The following is an 18235-nucleotide window of genomic DNA, read 5'->3' as shown; positions in this document are numbered from 1 at the left end:
GGAAGGGGCAATGGGTACACATGAAGCAATCGTTCTAGAATATACACAATCTACCGCACCAATTGGAAAGAACTACTACAGTCAACTCTCTCATAGCAACCACTTCTCGTAAGCGACCACTTCGTAAACAACCGTTTTGTTTCTCAGTTAAATACTCTTTCAAGCGCTCTCTCGTAAGCGACCACCACTCAAATTTCTTAAAGGACCGCGACCACTTTTTGGGCCAGAAATTTGACATATTCTGTTGTTTTCTGTTTCCGGTAAGCGACCACCCAACATAATCATGTTTGATCGTTAGTAAATCATAACTCAGAAGTAACAAAGTTCAATTTTTAATGACGCTTCCCCGGACTGCTGACAGATAATAACAGTTTACAGACAGAGAAGATGGCTATAATTAGATCTGTAGGTAAACGGGAATTGTTACAGTGATCTGTTCCAAAATGTTACAGAAAGTTCATCAGAAGAATGAATACATGTGAAAAAATCAAACAAATTAGTTCCTATTTGCCTAATTTTAGCTGCTAGGGTAATATTTTTATGTAATTAATTAATCAATCGAGTATTAGGCTTATTTTGTTGATCTTTCCCGTAGGTGAGGACCTCCTGTAGGCAACCACTTTGTCATGCCCCAAGGGTGGTCTCTTATGAGAGAGTTGACTGTAGTTTACATTGATCCACTTTAAACTGTAAGTTCAGATTCATCAATCTGCTCAACAGAAAGCAGGCCTTGAGGAGTATAGGGATACTTGTTTGTTCCAAAGGGGTTGGGGTGTACCTCCACACCCAACTTTTTGACCAGGATTTCATCAATTTGATTCAAGTCTGCTGGGTGCACGTGAATACAGCCATCACTGTTGGGGAAAATTTATGGTCTTAGCAAGGCTTTTATTATTTAGTTGCAATGTAAAGTTAAACTACTATCATTTAAGCAGTTAACCCCTACTAAGCAGTACCGAAGCATGTATAATAGACTGAACCCCCATGTCTGTAATTTGGGATAAAAAAAAAAAAATCCTGCATAATAATTTTATCAGTAATAATTAAAATAATACTGACCTGTTAGGCATGGGTTTTGTTGGATTCCAGTTGTCCCACTCTCCTGTGTGCAGTAGAATTCCACTTCTGTAGTCGCTCAGGAAAGTGTCATTTTTGTTCCGACCTATTGCAGCGTTTCCTGTGAATTTTTGTATCATAGAAAAAGTTATTTTTTAGCCCAGTATTACAGTGAAGATTATGACAAAATTAGCAGTGACATATTAGTGAGTGTTGCAGAATTACAGTACCAATTCTTACAAATCACGAACAATCCATTTTTACTGTAAGTTGTTCTTTATTTGTCCTTTAATCTTTTCTGGCTGTTTTTATATGGTTCAAAAATTCAGCATGGGAGTTTTTGGGGTTTAATTTTCGTTTCGGGGAGCTGTTTGGCTTTTGCTGTTTGATTCTTTTGGGTGTTAATTAATGACCCCATTTACACCTCCATGTTACTTTTAACCCGGAATTTGAAATTTGCATTCCAGGCCCAGAAAAGCCATGGAATTAGAAAAATATTAAAGGCATGGTATTTCAGATTTTATCTAAAATTGTTTTTTTTTAGCCAATGGTTGAAAAGTAAAGAAATTTAGAAAACTTTGTGTCAAGCATCAAACTGTTTAGCCAGTGAGGCAATTCACTTATTGTTTTTTGAGGTAATGGAATTTTCTTTCCCATTTTCTGTGTACTCTGTGATCCTTACCTTTTAGTCCTTTGACAGCCCTGATAACTGGATAACTGGAAAGAAAATGAAAGTAAACAAAAATAAATCTAGTTTCCAATGCTTATAATTTTTTTTTTTATTTTTTAACCAAGGCAAACACTTCTACTTACAGTTCTACTAACACTTCTACTAACAATTTCACAAACGTAATTCATCCGGCCCCAGTTGTTCAAAGAGCATATTATTGTAACTTTATCCAGCAGATAAGTCACTATCCAGCAGATAAAATGTATACGCTGGTTAGCAATTTATCCACTGGATGAGTTATCTGCTCTTTGAACAACCGGAGTCTGTAGTTCAAAATCTTTCAGAACCAAGGGTAATTGGCATGTCACCCTTCCTAATAACAATTTGAGCGGCTATTACCTGTATCAAACAGACTAATCTGTTCGTAGCCCCTCCTTGAGATTGTGAAGTTAGTAAAACTGATAACAATACTCCTCCACAGAAGGGATTCCTTGTACGACCCTCCCCACCCCTCTGGAAATTCCAATTGCTGTAAAATTTTGGGCTTTGAGGCCCCTCAACCCTCTGGAATTTCCAATTGGGCCCAGGAGGGGGTGGGGGGGGGGGGTAATATGAATATTTTATGAAACTACACATTGTATAGGAGTACCACAGTGGTTTACGGATTCATCCTACTTAAGTTTGGCTCCCATATATCATTTTAAGCAATAAATGCTTATTATGGTAAGCACAATTTTCAAGAACTTACGGTCCAAATAACTTGGGATCCGGCTCTGGACTATTGAGATCAAATGTCTAAAATTAAACAATAAAACAGCATCAACTTAAAAGTAATCAAGAAAAATCACAGATATACTTGGCTTATAATGTACTATGTTATTATAAATCTTGTATCGCTTTAATGTTTTTATTCAATACATTGTTTTAAGCTCCATTAGACTTCTAGGATTTTGCACTATATAAAAGTTAGTTATTGTCATCATCTTCATCATCATCATCGTCATCATCATCAATAATTCTTATTATAATTCACTCAGAATGCTGCATAACAACACCCAATTTGCAAAAAGGAGTGACTCGAGGAAAATGGTGTTTAAATGTGCTTAAACACAGACGGTTAAACACATGGAAATGTTAAACGCTTTTTAACAAATTTAAGCTCCCGGTTCAAAAATGGTCTATGTTTCCTTTTGCTATTCATTACACCCCAATTAATTATTTATGATAATCCTGGAACTCAAGAATTCATGATAAATAATCCTTCAAATGAAGTCTTGCGACAGTAATTCTCTTTATTTGCCCATAAGTAATTACTTTTACATGGTCGATCAGTTGGGGGTTGTTTTAAGTGTTTTTGACGGGTTTCAACAGCGTTTATATACGCATTTAAATTAATGGTGTTTATAAACTTAGTTTTGTTTAACACACTAAAAAAAAAAACGTTTTTCACCTTAATTCCTCTTATCGCAAATGGGGTTGCACATTAATACAAAACACTGACATTGATTAGAAGTCTCTACAATATACAGGAACATACCACTAATCCTGTTGGAGTGTTGCCATTTGTTGTGAGTTGATTCACTGCTTTACCAGTTGCAGCATCTGTAGTGCCGTGACAGCGTGCTACAAATGTGTGCATCACCTGGATCACACAAACAATGACTGTTAAATTTGATTTCATTAACAAAACTGTCAAAACTCCCACATGCTTATTGGCTCATAGCTATTGTCTATATAAATACGTCAGACAATAAAAATGATGTCAGATGTAACGCACTTGCTTTCTCAACGGAACATAAAGCCAATTCCATTCATACATTTTCAGTGTTATTGTAAAAAAAGAAAATAATAATCTACGGTAGTTTTCCATGGTCTATACTGTTATAGACCAATTAATTAAAATGTTCAAAACATGGTATGAAACCAAGAGCCACTCAGCTTGACTTTTGAACATTTTATGACATCATTTTATGGTCTATGAGAGTATATACACCATAGAAAACTGCCGTTGATTTGCGTCTTGTAACTGCTTAGAAGCGACTAGTAAGCAGTACTATTCTATACCAGCCAACTCTCACACATTATGCGCGAGTCTCACGCCTGCAGACTAAAGACATCAATCTCACGCATTGAGGACAATTCCTCACGCCTGACTCACAAATCCAGACGAGTTGTTCTGAAAAAGCGCCATTTCATTTCAGATTTGTTATGTATTACTTCTTTGCTCTTAATAAGAATCGCAAAAGCTTTCAAATATCTACAATCCCTTTGAATCGTAAGCTCAGACTTTTTTGTCAGCGTTCGAAAGTCGTCTGAAATCTTGGGAAGTGGCTCGGACGTTTTCGTAAATCCCGGTCATGACAAGACAAAAATCTCACACATTTGGTTGGCAGGTAGGTATACTATTCTTCCCTGGAACAAATTTTTTTTTGTAGCATTAACTGGTCTTTCAGACTCAGCTGGTGTCAAAGTTCAAACCCTTTAAATTTATTTGGTCCTTAACTGATTCAATTTCAACTTATTTTTATTACTGTAGCTGAACAGTCCCTTTGAAATGGTGCTTAATTGCTTCCATCAGCTACTTGAATTTCATTTTAATTTTCCCCCAGCGAAAACTATTTCAGTCTGTTTTTAAGGAGTGTAATTTGATTCATAACAGCTCAAGTGTGGATGGTTTGGAAAAGGTATGGGAAAAGTCTTGAATTTTGCTTACAAAAATGTGTACAAACCGGCCTGTATTAACTTATAACAGTATATCTCAATCAGACAGTAGAATTGGTTGTCCACTCTACATTATTTACTAGCGTCCAACAGTGTGGCATTTGTTTTGAAAAAGTATGGGAAAAGTCTTGAATTTTGCATACAAAAATGTGTACAAACCGGCGTGTATTAACTTATAACAATCTCAAACAGACAGTAGAATTGGTTTTCTACCCTACATTATTACTGGCGTCTAACAGTGTGGCATTTGTTTCTCTTGTGCGATCTTTGTACACAGGAACATAGACCTACAAAAGAAAATAGTTATCATTACATTTCCTCACCTGGATACTGGCAAAATATTGCACAGTGTTTAACTGTTCTGCTATGAAAAAGACTCAACAATAGACTTACTCTCTGTTCTCGTAGCTTAGTCGGTATCATGAGCAACAGTGATCAAATCGGGATGTTGTAGGTTTGATTCCCACCAAGTTCAAAGAGTTTTTCTTTGTCTCATGCAGTCTCTCTTTCCTTACTAGGGCTAATACTCAGTGGGAAATTCATGGGATGGTTTACTTAGCACTTTGACATATACCACAGAGTTAATTCTCTGATCCACAACAACCTAGTGGTATGTGGGAGTATGCTCTTTCCCACCCCATCCCCCCTCCACCCCTCCACGCCCCCATAGAATTAAAAAATCTGGGTTTCTCATTAGCATATTGAAAATAATGAACTACAATACACTAACTATAATGTACAAATCTATGAAGTATAAAAGCAAGCAAAGACATGAATAGCCAAAAAGAAAAAACATTTGACAGATGTTGATTTCCCTGCAGATAAGGGGAAGACGGAAGGAGGGGGGGTGCAGCCCCCTAATGGTTTCTTCCCTTAATTTCCCTAGGAGTTGTTCACTTGCTGGTACAGGCTTGAGTCAAAGGGGTATGGTGGAGGGGTGAACAAGTACCCAATAAACATTAAAATGTGTATTACAGTTTGGTTTATTTATACATAACTTGGCACTTAAAGGAGAGGAAGGCTAGGATTGGATGCAGAACAGCAAAGAGAGGGAACCTGTGAAAGTTGTATGGCAGTCAGTCAGGAGAATTAACATTTAGATCACAGGAGTGAAAGGGTTATGAAAATTACCTTGAATTTATACCCAAGATCAGATGGTGGAGTGCCATCATCTCGATATCCGTCATACATCAGCTGATTCAGAACAAGAGCAGCTGTTGTAGCATCAAATTCACCAGTGCTGAATTGAAACAAAAAGGGAGTAATATTTGGGTTAGTCAGTTAATCATTACAGTGTGATCTCTGAAAGGGAGGGTCGAGGGGGAGGAGGCAGCATTATGGGATAATGATTGTGGTCAGATAATTAAAAAGACAGTGATGTGAAAATTTGCAATTCAGATTGGAACCAGGGTGGGGGGCATAATAGCAAGAGGGAGCTCAAGTTTATTGCCAAGGTGAGGTTATTTAAGAAGGGTGAGGGGGCTTAAAATAATAAAATGGAGCGCTCAATAATTGTGCACTCCATTTTATTAAGAATGGTAGTCCATCCCTCTAAGTGAAACAATTAAAAGGCCATCATTGCCATGACAGCAAACTCAGTTTTGGGTTGTCTTAGCACTGGCTAGGTCGCATAAAACTATAAATGTCAGGCAAAACTGCTAATGTCAGATGTGAAATTTGTGATTCTGACCTGGCTCGCAATGTCTGAAGTTAGCAGTAACAGCTGATGCCAGACAACTTGCCCTGTGTGTATCTCCCCCCCCCCCCTAACTACCCCCGGCATTGGTACTCCTCCAAATTTTAGATGGGGGTGTGTGGCTCAATTCTCCAAACCCTGGCTCAATTTCTGAAAAAATGTCATTTTATGGTACCTCTTTTTCAGTAATTTTGGCCTCTAGAATTCATACCCATTTACAGACTTTAAGACCAAAATCATTAAAATCTATACCCATTTTCAGACCAACAGCACAAAAAAACCGTGCTCTTTGGGGCCACCATAACAGAAAGTGCACACCACACTGGGAATCCACCACCTACAAATCTTATATGGGGGATTACCCCCACCCCCCTGTGAGGGGTGTGTCCCAGAGGATGAGAAAGAAATTGCCTTCTTTTTGGAATGTGGCCTATAGGTACGCCAGTTCATTTCCGATCTTGCCCAGAGTTTCCTTATAGTTTTAATAAAAATCACAATCCTCCCTATACTTGACATGAGCCTGTTATGCTCCCAGCCCCTCAACAATATTGATTCTTGAAGAAAGGAAGAACGTCATCAAGACTTTAATGCCCATGCCTTTCCTTCGAGTAAATTTCAGCTGCTTATCAAAACTGAAGATGAAAATTGCTCCGCTATAAAACTGGGGTACATGTCCGCTCACAGATCGAACGGGGATGGCTAGTTCTTTGCTTACCTATTTAACCCATTTCCTTCTTGGTAACTCGCTACAGCCTCTCTGGTTTTCTTGTCATAAACGCCATTTGTTTCAAGTTCAGATTTCACAAATCTTGACCTCAACAGCAGATTTTGCAGGATCACAACATCTTTTCCTGTTAATAAATTCACTTGGCACTCACTTAGGTTGTAGGCAAGTCTATAATCAGTACTAAGAAACCGATTTCCACTTTCTTAGCTAGTTGAAATTCGCACATTAATTACATCCGACTCTCGAACTTCACGGGACCCAATGGCCAAATGAATTAGCAACTTGAGCCATTTGGGGAAATTGGTTCTGCATTCTGCAGTCGCTTTGTCAGACGGCCTTCTCTGACTCCAAATGGAGACAGAGACATTATTGTGCTAACTTGAAACAAGAAAGTAGATGACAGGGTTGCCTTGGTGGGTATACCATCTAACTTCGGGCGCAGTCTGAACGAAACGGGAGACGTCCGTGCTCGGAAGCTCACAAACTGATCAAGGTAGTTCAAGTAACCAATTTCAATATTGATAATTCTTGTGCAATTCTTATTATTGGCACGGAAGTAATGCTAAGAAAGTATTCGTGCATACCTTCAAGCGGTGGATTCTGTAGAGAAAGGCTCCTTTTGAATGGTGGTACCGGGAAACTTTCAGCTTGAGTCATCATCACAACGCCGTAGATGCACGCAAGAAGCAAAGAAAAGGCCTTTAGTTCCAGCATTACCGAAAACAGTATGCTTCACCGAGATTTATGTACGAAACTATTTGCAGTCACTGAAAAAGGAACAACGTCCTGGTGCAAGTGTCGATAATTGGTCACCGATTTTATTTAGTTCACTGACCCTTTTTATCGGTCTTGTTTTGTTTACTGAAACACTCCTGCAACGGATCTGCAACGAACAATGGAGACAAGAGTCGTGTCACGCAATTGTCACGCAACTGAATCATGCTCTAACCTGCTTCAACGAATTTGATCTCCGAACGGTACAGAAATCTACGCCCTTCAAATTTTTTTTTCTTTTTTTTTTTGGGGGGGGGGGGGTATAATGTTTCCTGGAAGTTACGAGACTGAGACATTACGATTGTTTTGTGAGTTGCTATTGGAAACTGCCCCGTTTTCGGTTGGAGTCACGGAATCCTAGAATTGATTAAAATTATTCCAGTAAAAAGCACAACGCTTTTGAGTTTAAAATTAGACAAGTTTCGGCTTGGACATTAGCCACCGTACATCTTCAGTTAAATTGCAAAGCTTATTAAATGAATCACTATATACAGGCACAGTAACCAAAATTAGAATTGCTAATGATAGGATGAAATAACAAAAGGAAGCAAAAAACCGTGAAGAAACTAAACAAAGAGTTTTAAATTATGTTTAGCCCGCCTGTTGATTTAAAGAAGGTTTCAGTCAATGAATTTACAACCATCTGAACCTTTTGAGGAAGAGAGATGAATTTCGCAACAACTGTTTTTTTCTGTTTTCCTTATTTCGATTTTTATAGAGCGGAAAAACATAGTCATTAGTTTACAGTTCGTTTATTTTCTACAATAGTGTGTTTTCAAAGTCTGTTTTCTTTTAACCGAAACCACACAGGTCCAGACACATCCCCACGATCCCCATGATCACACTGTGATCGCTTTCGTTTGAAAACACACGTTTTTGAAAAGTAATTTGATTTATACGACGAAAACAACGGTCACGTGACATAGGGTTAATTTGGCAGTGTGGCGTATGCACCTCTGAAATCAATTTTTGTTTCGACAGGGTACGGTAGAGTTTACTATAGCTAGGCAGTAGTTAACGAAACTTTTTCGAAGGCCTTCGTTTTCGATCGCCGTAGTGTAGAAGGTAGCCAAAAACGAATAAAAAGGATATGTTTATAAATATAACCTGAAGAGATGAAAGTAAAATTTATGAAAAACCGTATACAAAAATTTTGAGCTGCGGATGAACGTAGTAATAAAAAGCAGAGAACATCGCAGTTATGCCCGCATCTTAAGCTGCAAAAAGAAAGCCCCCCCCCCCCCCCCCAAAAAAAAAAAAAAAAAAAAAAATCCGTTTTCGAGATGGTTTGCACCTTAGCCGAAGGAGGTCAATTTCGTGTTGCAAGATTTAAATCTGAATGAAAACTATAGTTGTTACCGGTAAATGGTCAGTTGTTTTGTAAAATCCTGTAAATTTCATGGTGAAGCTAACTAGCCTATATTACACAAGAAAACTTTTTTTAGCAACCCGTTACGCAATAATTATGTTGTGCTCTTGTGAGACAAGTTCCACGCAACGTTTTCCTAGTGTAACATACCCTGAAATGAACATGTCTCGCGATGTTTTTGTTACAGAATGTAGAACGAGGTCAGTCTCGCGCAACGATCGTCGTAACACCACGCAGAGACTCGTCTAACTTGTTTCCCAACAAAAACTTCCGAGACAACTTGCACGAAAAATAGCGTAACATAGGAAAAGCAGGCTTGGGAAAGGCGCAACTTAAGCAACTTCTGACAATATTGAATTCCTGAGTATTGTCTCAGTACCACGATGTAAACAAAAATACTGGAACCAAACTGAATCAATCATGGAACAAATCTGAAACAGAACCACACTCAAAACAAGTTATGAAAACTTTCTTGTGCACGCACGTGACAAAAACTGTCAATCAAACTCAATCCGCGCTCGAAACGTCAGCACTCGAATCTCTTTACGGAGGCCAATTTGCCTTTAGTTATAAATTCTGTTGATAAACCAAACATTCGTTTGTACTCCCCACCGACGCAGCACCACAGTTTCTTAGAAACTACATGCAACCCCCTTATCAATTAAAAGATATTAAGACAACGAAACACAAGACTGTCATATATAGATCAGTTGCTTTTAATATCCACAACATTTGGGTTTTGACGGAGATACAAGAAAAGTAGCAGATTTGGGGTCAAAGCCTTTTGTACCTTTGATACTAGTGGCACTGTTTTGCTCACACGATGCCGGAAAAAGTCAATACAACAGAAAATGAAGCAAAGCTACAGAACTTGTCTCCTTCGCTGCTTCGCTACCATTGTAAGTTGTTTTGCAAAGCTTGCACAACAGATATTACCTTAATTCAGAGAAAAGCTAACAGCAGAATCGATTCGATAACTGGCCATGGTTGGTCACCATTGATCAGATCTGGGTTCATTCTCAGAGAAAGGTTTTACAAAGGGACTTGAATCTGGGAAGTTTTTTCTACACAAAGGACAATTCAGTTGTTGTTGTGCTATAGAATATGTTCAAGGATTCCTTGTCTGATTAGATGTTCACAGTGTGATCTTGGTAGGAAATGCTGGAAGTAAAAACAATGAAAAAATGATTTATACGAAGTTAGATTAACGTTGCTTTTTAAGAGTCTGATTTACGTACTGTATAATAATCATGATTTTCTGATAACTATTACTAGAAGAAACTGACAGATCCCTTGAGTGATGATCAGCGATCATAGAGAATAGATTCAATCACCAGCAAACCGGCCCTTAGCAAAATTATGTCCTTACTCCTACCTAGATGAAGTTTCCGATTCATGGAGAAAGCAAGATTTTCCTGTCTGGTTGCAGGGTACTCAAGAAAGTTTTACACGTAGAAGCTTTTTGACGGGAAAGGTAACCCTTTCATGATATATCCTCCATCAGAAATGGTAACCCTTTCACACACCTACAGTAGAAACACGGTCTTTTTTTTCGCTGGGTCTGTTTGGGATATTTTGACAGTTTTTCCCTACCCTTTTCTATAGTTTGGCTTGTTATATCCCTACCCCTTTTTAGCATAAATCTACTAGCGCTCTATCACGTATGCTGTTCTCTTATTGGTTACGCTACTCGCTATTCTGTTGTAGATAGTGAGAAGAGTGAGCAGCGCGTGGCGTGACTTATTTATATAATTCAATAAAAACATGAACCTTCTTGTTGTTGTTAAGTTTTGAACAACTTGTAGATTTATACTAAAACAATTAGATCATTCGCTCTCGATTTCTATGCGTGATAGTTGATTTGGGCTTCCCCCTCATCAACTATCACGTGATAGAAATTTCGAGCTCATAATCTAATTGTTAAATATACCATGAAAAAGGTTACCCCTTCAGGCAAGACCTCCTGTTACAGTCCATTATAGGGAGTACTCTCCAAACCCCCGGTTTCCTGTACACGCTTTTGAAACCACATTTCCTTAGTTTAGAGTAGTTTATAGCTGTACGTACTGCTCAACGCTGACCCAGCATTGATGGCCATTGGGTTTTTCGGTCAGATTTATCCCTTCCTTAGTCACCATATCTAATTATTTGAATGCTTCACCCTGTTGTTTGCTGACGTCCCAGGCTGCATTTTGTGTACTAGGTTATGGCAAAGATCTTCGGAGTGGGTTTCAAATTGCTTGGCGCACTGGCATACGATTGTAGTCTTTGGCGTAAAGCGGCGTTAAGACAGAGGTAGATTATCTCATAGGCGTTGGTGCAAAGAACACTTACCTTGAGTTTTCAAAACTATCATTCAAATGAACTGTTGTCGTCCAAAAACATCCAGGATTTCTCTCCTGGTGTTAGGATTTAGAGTCTATTGGCAGGGGAGTAGGGAAGGGACGAGGTTGGCATGGCAGTCGTTCTAAACTTTTTCATCCCTCTCTCCCTCCCAATTTTTCGAAGGGAGAGAAGCGACAACCGGAAATACGTTTGCTGTTCGCAGGCTACTTCTGTGGCTGCTTGGCGCATGACTTCAGAATTTTCAGTGTATCTTTGGCATTGGATGTACACAGAATGTACCCTGGGTGATGTCGCACAGCTGCAGTGATTAAACTGCATTCATAATAAATACATGTAATAGCTGACTTGGTGGCAAGGCCAATGCCACAATGGGTTTTCTCTTTTAGCTGTGTACTAAGTGCAACCAATCTGGACCCACTTTCAACCTTCAATGCACATGATAGTTTGACTTAAGCTTCATGCTTCTCACATTCATGTACCTGACTATTCTTCTTTAATAGTACAACTGTTCCATCCTCTGTTTCAAACTCTCCATAATCCTCTAGACATCGAACCTTTCAAACATAAATGAAACAGTGAAGTCACTAGACAGGTCTTTCAGTTTCTGACAAACCTGTCATCATCTCTCTGTGAATCTCTCCCCCTAAGAAGACCACCCCAAATTTACCCCCTACTTCTGCTAAGGCATTTCGTTACATTTAAGTTTGCAGTATTCACTGGAATAATCACTCTCTTTATAAAAACGTTCCTTCAAACTGACAACTTCCATTGTGCAGTTCCAGAAAAAATCCATACTTCCCTCACAGAAGGTTTTTTTAGCACCCCTGGTCATCCAAGGAAATTCCAGTTTACCTTCATACTTTGCTTCTAAAATTTTGGCTTTAAAGACCCCCCTCCCCCTAGGAATTTCCAATAAACTTCCATAGGGTGGGTATGGATTTTTTTCCTGGAATTGTACATTCCGTCGTGAACATAACAGAAATTACAAATTAAAGGTTTCGCATGAAAAGTGCTTTGAATTAACTGAAACAAAACAATGCTGTCAACTAGTTTCATCATGGATTAGGCTTTGATCAACCATGTCCAGGTAATTTAAAGATACTTGTAAAGACAAGGAATGTTGGAAAAAGTGTCCAAGTTATTACCTACCTCTATGTACAGTGATTTAGGTGGCTTCATATCCTGTTGATATAACCAATCAATCAAATTTGTTTAGACAGTAGCATTAGTGAGCCTGAAGAAACTTATTACAAATATGTATTTCTATCTACAAAAATAAAATCAACAACAAAAATGACTCAATAAAATCTAAAACCTAAAAAGTCTACAACAATAAAGAATTAATATTGATGCAAATTTATGACACACCAATTTAACATCCATTATTATTTTGTTCAGCTGGTAATAGAGCTCTCCTAATCTTTAAACTTTCAGCTTAGACCAGTGGGACACACCAAGTGAAATGACAGATGAAGATACCGGTACTCAGAAAAGAAACATTGTAAACAATATTTATGGCCATATGATAGGTAATTTCTGAATGTAGATATAAACTCTTTTGTTAATGAATTTTTGGAGGTTGTTACTTTTTGAGCACTTGGTGCAGTTCAAGTATCTCACTGTGTGACCAGGGCCCAGTTGTTCAAAAGCCGATGAACCCTAATCCCCGATCAAACTTAACTGAGGTTTTCAACTCACTTTTTTAAAATGCTTTTCAAACGCTAATTTTAAGCTCAAGGTAAAGAGATGTCTAAGTCAAATTTAAAGGACTAAAATCCTTTGGGAGAATCTTTTACTGATTGGGTTATTCCAGAAAAAATCCACACCCCCCCGATGGATGGGGTCGTTTTTTAACCCCCCCTCTCACCTGGATTTCCTGAAGCACAAGACCCCCCCTCCTGTCTGGATTTCCAAAACAAAAGACCCCCCCTCCCGCCGGGATTTCCGGAAAAAAATATTAGGCTTAAATTTAATTTATTTTTAATATAAAATACGCAAAATCACGTCTAGAAGATGTTCTTTTTTAATTTCTAAAGCTTCTGCTAATATTAAAAACTCTATCGTGTGGAACTAAAAAAAGAAAGGAGCAACAATGTGAAAAAGCGAACAAGTTCATCCTTTGTGCCCAATGGACAACACCCATGGAATCTTAAAACGGCATGCAGAAAACGCACTGGTTGCTTGTTCAACTGTGCTACGGACGATGGGACTTCAGAGAGGTTACCACTGTATATGTTGCAGGAACCCGTCCAAGAACTTTCTCCTTCTGTTGCTTTCGCAATAACTTACGTTTCCAAAAGTTTTTTCGAGGTACAGATGGCCACAAGTTCCTCTCGAGTATTTTCGACGAAGAGGAAATGTTTGGACCAAAATTCTTTGGAATTATCTTCTTCAGCTAATAGCTCTGCATCCTTGCTTGCACAAGTAAAAAATTCTTCCGCCTGACGCAGTGGAATCCACGCTAAGAATGCAATGGCGGACGTGAAATTACCCAACGGTGGCGCGCTGGGTCTGGTACGAGTAGAAATGTGTCAGGCGTTTCAAACTCTTCGTTGCAACAATGTTGCGATGGCTCGTTCTTTACTATCTTGTTGTTCGCGTTTTCTGCTATAAAAGGACCTGCGAAGGAACTTTGATTATCATTTATTTTAGGTGAGAAATATGTGAACAAAATATTTCTATTATTTTCAGGGTCTGAGAGCGCTGAAGTGTCACCGAACTAAACGTTCGAATCGCGTGAACTATCGGTCGAAATGACTCCTGCAGAAGACTTTCTTAAGTTCAACCCCCCCCTCCCGCCTGGATTTCCAGAGTCTTTGACCCCCCCTCCGGTGAGAATTTCCAGAATCCCATCCGTCGGGGAGGTGTGGATTTTTTCTGGAATAACCCATTAGCAATTCAATTCTAATCAAAGTCCATGTCAACCCAGGATTAGCTTAATCGTGCTTTGAACAACTGGGCCCAATACAATAAAATGATATTCACCTGTGTGAGATCCAGGCCCACAGTTCTCATGTATGTTGCAAGAGATTTGTTGTACTTCGTAAACCACTGAATCTGTAAATTATAATTAATACAACATTTAAAGTGATTGTTATTTTAAATTTAGCAACTGGAGGCAATGTACACATTCATATAAATTTATAAAATTTGTCTACTTGCAAGAGTTTCAACAAGCATTTTTCGTTGGCTTTAATGGAGTGTGAGTAAGTATTTAATAGGCACCTGGCCAGAGCAATTTCCTGGGGGAGCCCCAAGCTATTGGGCGCCTGTTAGGTAGCAACCTTGGTAATATACTTTCCAGCATTCTGGGCTCAGTTGTTCAAAGAGCAGATAACTTTATCCAGAAGAAAAGTTGCCATCCAGTGGATAAAATATATTGGTTGGAGTATATTTTTGCGCTCGATAGCGATTTATTTACTGGATAGAGTTATCCACTCCTTGAACAACCAGACCTGAGGATCAATATTCATGAGTACAATTTTTTTCATTGTTTCATGTAATTCACTGCTGATTGCTATGTAATTAACACTGACAGTAACCAGCAGTGAGAGTAGATAATGCAGCATAAGTATTGTAACTTGGGCTCTCCCTGCTAAGCCCACAAGAGTTTGTTGAGAACTCCTGCTCCATAAGGAATAATAATATTATTATTAAAGATTGCATCTTTGTAAACATACCAAAAAAATCTTTGGCGGCAAATAAAGATTTCAATTTTGAATTTGGAGTTGCGACAGTTCTGACGTTGGGAAACAAATGATAAAAACTCGCTACTTTTATAAGTAAATAAAATGCAGTCAAACCTCTTTATTACGGACACCAAGGGGACAGGAATAAGTGTCCGTATTATAGAGGTGTCTTTTTTAGAGAGGTAGGCTTTATATGGATTTCTGTGTCTCAGGGACCAAGTGAACTGTTCGTTATAGAGAGGTGTCCGTATTATAGAGGTGTCCGTAAGGAGAGGTTCCACTGTATCTGGTGTTGTATATTATTACCTCTTGTTCGCATAAATTATCCTTGATTTCTTCAGGTAAAACAGTTCCAAATTCCCACCTGAGATTTTTTATCCTTAGCATCCTGTTATATCTAAAGAAGAAATGAAATTAACTAAAATATATTATGGGAGATTCTGCATGTTTGCCTGAAAACTGATTCAAATGGGATTGCGTGAGGTTGCTCACTTACAGGAAATACTAAATAAGTAATGTCTGTCATTATTTCATGAAAAATGCCCCTCAGTATAAACTCTTGAAAGCAGTCAAACTACTTTTTAGAAATAAGTTGGTTAGTCACAGAGGCATCATACAGAAAGATCCATTTATTATATAAACACCAATGAAATACCAGGTGAGCTTTCCTGCGAAAACATGATATCTTCACACATGAAAATAACATGTTAAAAGATCACTGTTGCTATGGGTACATAATAAATTGTGCCTTTTGCAATGATTTGGTATTTCATTGGTGTTTATATAATGAACAGAACATTACATGGGCACTTGGAGATACATGTATGAAGTTTCTCTTCTCGTGTTGAAAATATTTCACCTGTTCGAATATTTTTCAACACTCAAAGAGAAATTTCGTATCTCTGCGCAGCCATGTAACATCCTCTATCTGTCAATGTTATTGTTAGGTGAAAGTTTTGTTTCTGTAAACTTACAGGTAGGAGAGAAGACATCTCTTGTTCCTTTCCAAGCTGGCATGCCTCAGATGCACTCCAGAAAACAAACCAGTTTCCCCTTCAACAGTTAAAGCCCTGATAACAGAAAGGAAGCTGATTAGTACTATTTAATCAAAGACCTATTAGCACCCCAATTTTTTTAGTTATAATACCCTATTTTTAGCCTCCAACACAGATGCTCTTTAGATTCTTCACATGGGGGAGGAATGTGTGACAAGCCCACAGGGCATCTGCCTGGGGGGCTATGTATAAACTTAACATATTCCACACACACAAAAAAAAATTAGCAAGTACAGATTGGAAATCAGTAAACTTTGAGGCCTTGTATGTGTTTGAAAACATTCACTTCAAAATGCAAATTATTTTTTCCATTCTGGATTGTCCCAGAAAATATCCATACCCCCTATCCCATAATGTTTATTGGTTTGAACACCAAATCTCCTGGATAAAATTAAAGCTAGTTTTGATCTTTTCTCTACCAAAGGTTTTAACCCCAAATTTTCACAAAATCAAAAAAGACCTGGCGTTGCAAATTCTTGTTGTGGTTCCTCGCTGTATTTTCGTGTATCATTCACCCGATCTGCCACAGACGTTGGTAGAAACTTGAGGAAATGGGTCAATTTTTGAGGGAGAGGTGGGAAATGCTTTGGAAAGAGAATGAAGTTGATTGATGCTTGAGGCGGATGGATCATTACAAGGGGGGGGGGGGGGGAGCTGGGTGATAACACAAGGTTGGCACAAAAGAAAAAATTTCCAGATTTCAGGACTCCAGAGGTTGGCATTTCTGTGCATGTATAAAAGTTGTGTAATTAATTGTAAGGCTTGGTGCATAACCAACCTATATGGCATTTTAGATAGGTCCTTTGTTCGTTTGTTTATTCGTTTTTGTTTTTTTGTTTAGCTCAGATTCAGCGGATTCTTCCACGTGGCATTCAATTCCTTCAACAAATGTTGCACCAAATATGTTTTCTCCATTGCTTTGCACTTCATTTTGTGATAAAAACGTTAAATCTCGCCCATATATAAGTTTGGTCATGGGAAACGAAAGGCAAAGCAATGGATAAAACCTGATAAAACATTCGGGCAATGTTTCCGGAAGGAATGAAGGTACACTCATGCCAACTCTCCCGGATTATCCGCGAGTCTCCCGGTTACGGAACAAATCTCCCGGTCTCCCGTACGGATGACTAAACCTCCTGGATAAAAGCGACTTGGCGTCTTATTTGTATAATAGGCTAGTTTTTCAACTCAAATGTTCCCTAAATTTAAGAAATATTGTGTCATGGCTACATTTGCATACCTGTTTTACCCAATCTGCCACAAACTTTGACGGAAACTAAAGAAAATACGCTTTTTGTCATCATTGCAATATAAACAACTTTCTGATTGAATAAACGTTCAACAATTAAAGGACAGTGTTGCGCGAATTTTGTGCCAACAAGGTGGGGGAGGGGGGGGGGTGAGTGCATCAATTTTGCTTACGGGGGAGGGTAGGGTAATAAGGGAGGGGGGGGTGCTCAGAAGAAAAAATCTCCAGATTTCAGATCTTCAGAGGTTGGCATCTCTGAAGGTAGCATACAAAAATTCCGGTGAATCTGCGCTAAAACAACAAAAAGCAATCTGAAATGTACGAAAGTGTCAGTTTATAGGCACCAAGCCCTTCAATTGTTTAAAAAGTTCTGTTCAACCTACACTTCCTTTTGGTTCTGCTCAAACAATATCTTCATCTCTTCCAAGACCTGTCTAACTAGATCCTCCTTCAAAACAGAATGAAAAGGAACAAGTCAGTACCCAGCGGAGTGGAGTCTGTGGAGATCACTTTGAAAATAACTGCCATAAGCCTAAATATAGGCTGAATGACTCAAATTTGTGCATTTCTTTTGCATAGAGAAGCCCGAGCTTAATTTTCCCGCCAATTTTTATAGCCCACAAAGTGTAAACAATGTCTTACGTTGTAAGGCGGTAGTGTGCCATCCATGCATCTTTTAAGCTCCTTCACAAGCTCAAGTGCTTTATCACCAAACATTATGCGCAAAATATAGGATGAAAATGACGGAATTTAAACGAAGAACTTCACGCAAAGAAATGCCAACTTCTGCCCGCCATATTGGTTTTATTTTTGTTACTAGTTTCCAGTTTTCCAACGGTCATATTCATGACTTCTTACATAACAGGCAATCAGTCAGACGGTA

At 38.6% G+C, this 18235-nt stretch overlaps 2 protein-coding genes across 3 annotated transcripts in view; both read right to left on the bottom strand.

The window, feature by feature from the left end:
• Nucleotides 1-7834, bottom strand: part of LOC146487353 (uncharacterized) — a 10173-nt gene extending 2339 nt beyond the window's left edge. The window contains exons 1-9 of one of the 2 annotated variants that reach the window (XM_085087286.1): nucleotides 7455-7834; nucleotides 6859-6994; nucleotides 5579-5687; nucleotides 4666-4734; nucleotides 3264-3368; nucleotides 2475-2521; nucleotides 1739-1773; nucleotides 1060-1177; nucleotides 1-854 (exon numbers count right to left, since the gene is read on the bottom strand). The exon at nucleotides 1-854 is cut by the window's left edge and continues 703 nt beyond it. In XM_085087286.1, the coding sequence (XP_084943412.1) occupies nucleotides 683-854; nucleotides 1060-1177; nucleotides 1739-1773; nucleotides 2475-2521; nucleotides 3264-3368; nucleotides 4666-4734; nucleotides 5579-5687; nucleotides 6859-6994; nucleotides 7455-7584 (921 nt within the window). In that variant the 5' untranslated portion in view covers nucleotides 7585-7834 and the 3' untranslated portion in view covers nucleotides 1-682. The remainder of the gene's footprint in view (nucleotides 855-1059; nucleotides 1178-1738; nucleotides 1774-2474; nucleotides 2522-3263; nucleotides 3369-4665; nucleotides 4735-5578; nucleotides 5688-6858; nucleotides 6995-7454) is intronic. The other variant, XM_085087293.1, reaches the window with a different exon arrangement.
• A 1874-nt stretch (nucleotides 7835-9708) lies between these two features.
• Nucleotides 9709-18187, bottom strand: LOC146487352 (DNA replication complex GINS protein PSF1-like). Its single transcript, XM_085087256.1, has 8 exons — nucleotides 17995-18187; nucleotides 17736-17800; nucleotides 16023-16118; nucleotides 15355-15445; nucleotides 14345-14416; nucleotides 12509-12541; nucleotides 11839-11913; nucleotides 9709-10174 (listed from the first exon to the last, which is right to left on the bottom strand). Exons 1-8 carry the CDS (start codon nucleotides 18067-18069, stop codon nucleotides 10109-10111), a joined length of 573 nt encoding a protein of 190 aa, XP_084943382.1. The 5' UTR covers nucleotides 18070-18187; the 3' UTR covers nucleotides 9709-10108.
• Nucleotides 18188-18235: the final 48 nt, after the last annotated feature.

Source organism: Pavona decussata, unplaced genomic scaffold, assembly GCF_977016875.1.
Source record: "Pavona decussata unplaced genomic scaffold, jaPavDecu1.1 SCAFFOLD_16, whole genome shotgun sequence".
Lineage (NCBI taxonomy): Eukaryota > Metazoa > Cnidaria > Anthozoa > Scleractinia > Agariciidae > Pavona > Pavona decussata.
This window is presented reverse-complemented; position numbering and strand designations above follow the sequence as displayed.

Excerpts from the sequence above, each read along its gene's own strand:
- LOC146487352 (XM_085087256.1), bottom strand. The coding sequence starts at position 18,069 with ATGTTTGGTGATAAAGCACTTGAGCTTGTGAAGGAGCTTAAAAGATGC. Across the intron at positions 16,119-17,735 it reads GAGCAGAACCAAAAGGAAGT|GGCTTTAACTGTTGAAGGGG; the intron begins GTAGGTTGAACA and ends TTCTGTTATCAG. Across the intron at positions 10,175-11,838 it reads TATTAAAGAAGAATAGTCAG|CATTTCCTACCAAGATCACA; the intron begins GTACATGAATGT and ends TTTTACTTCCAG.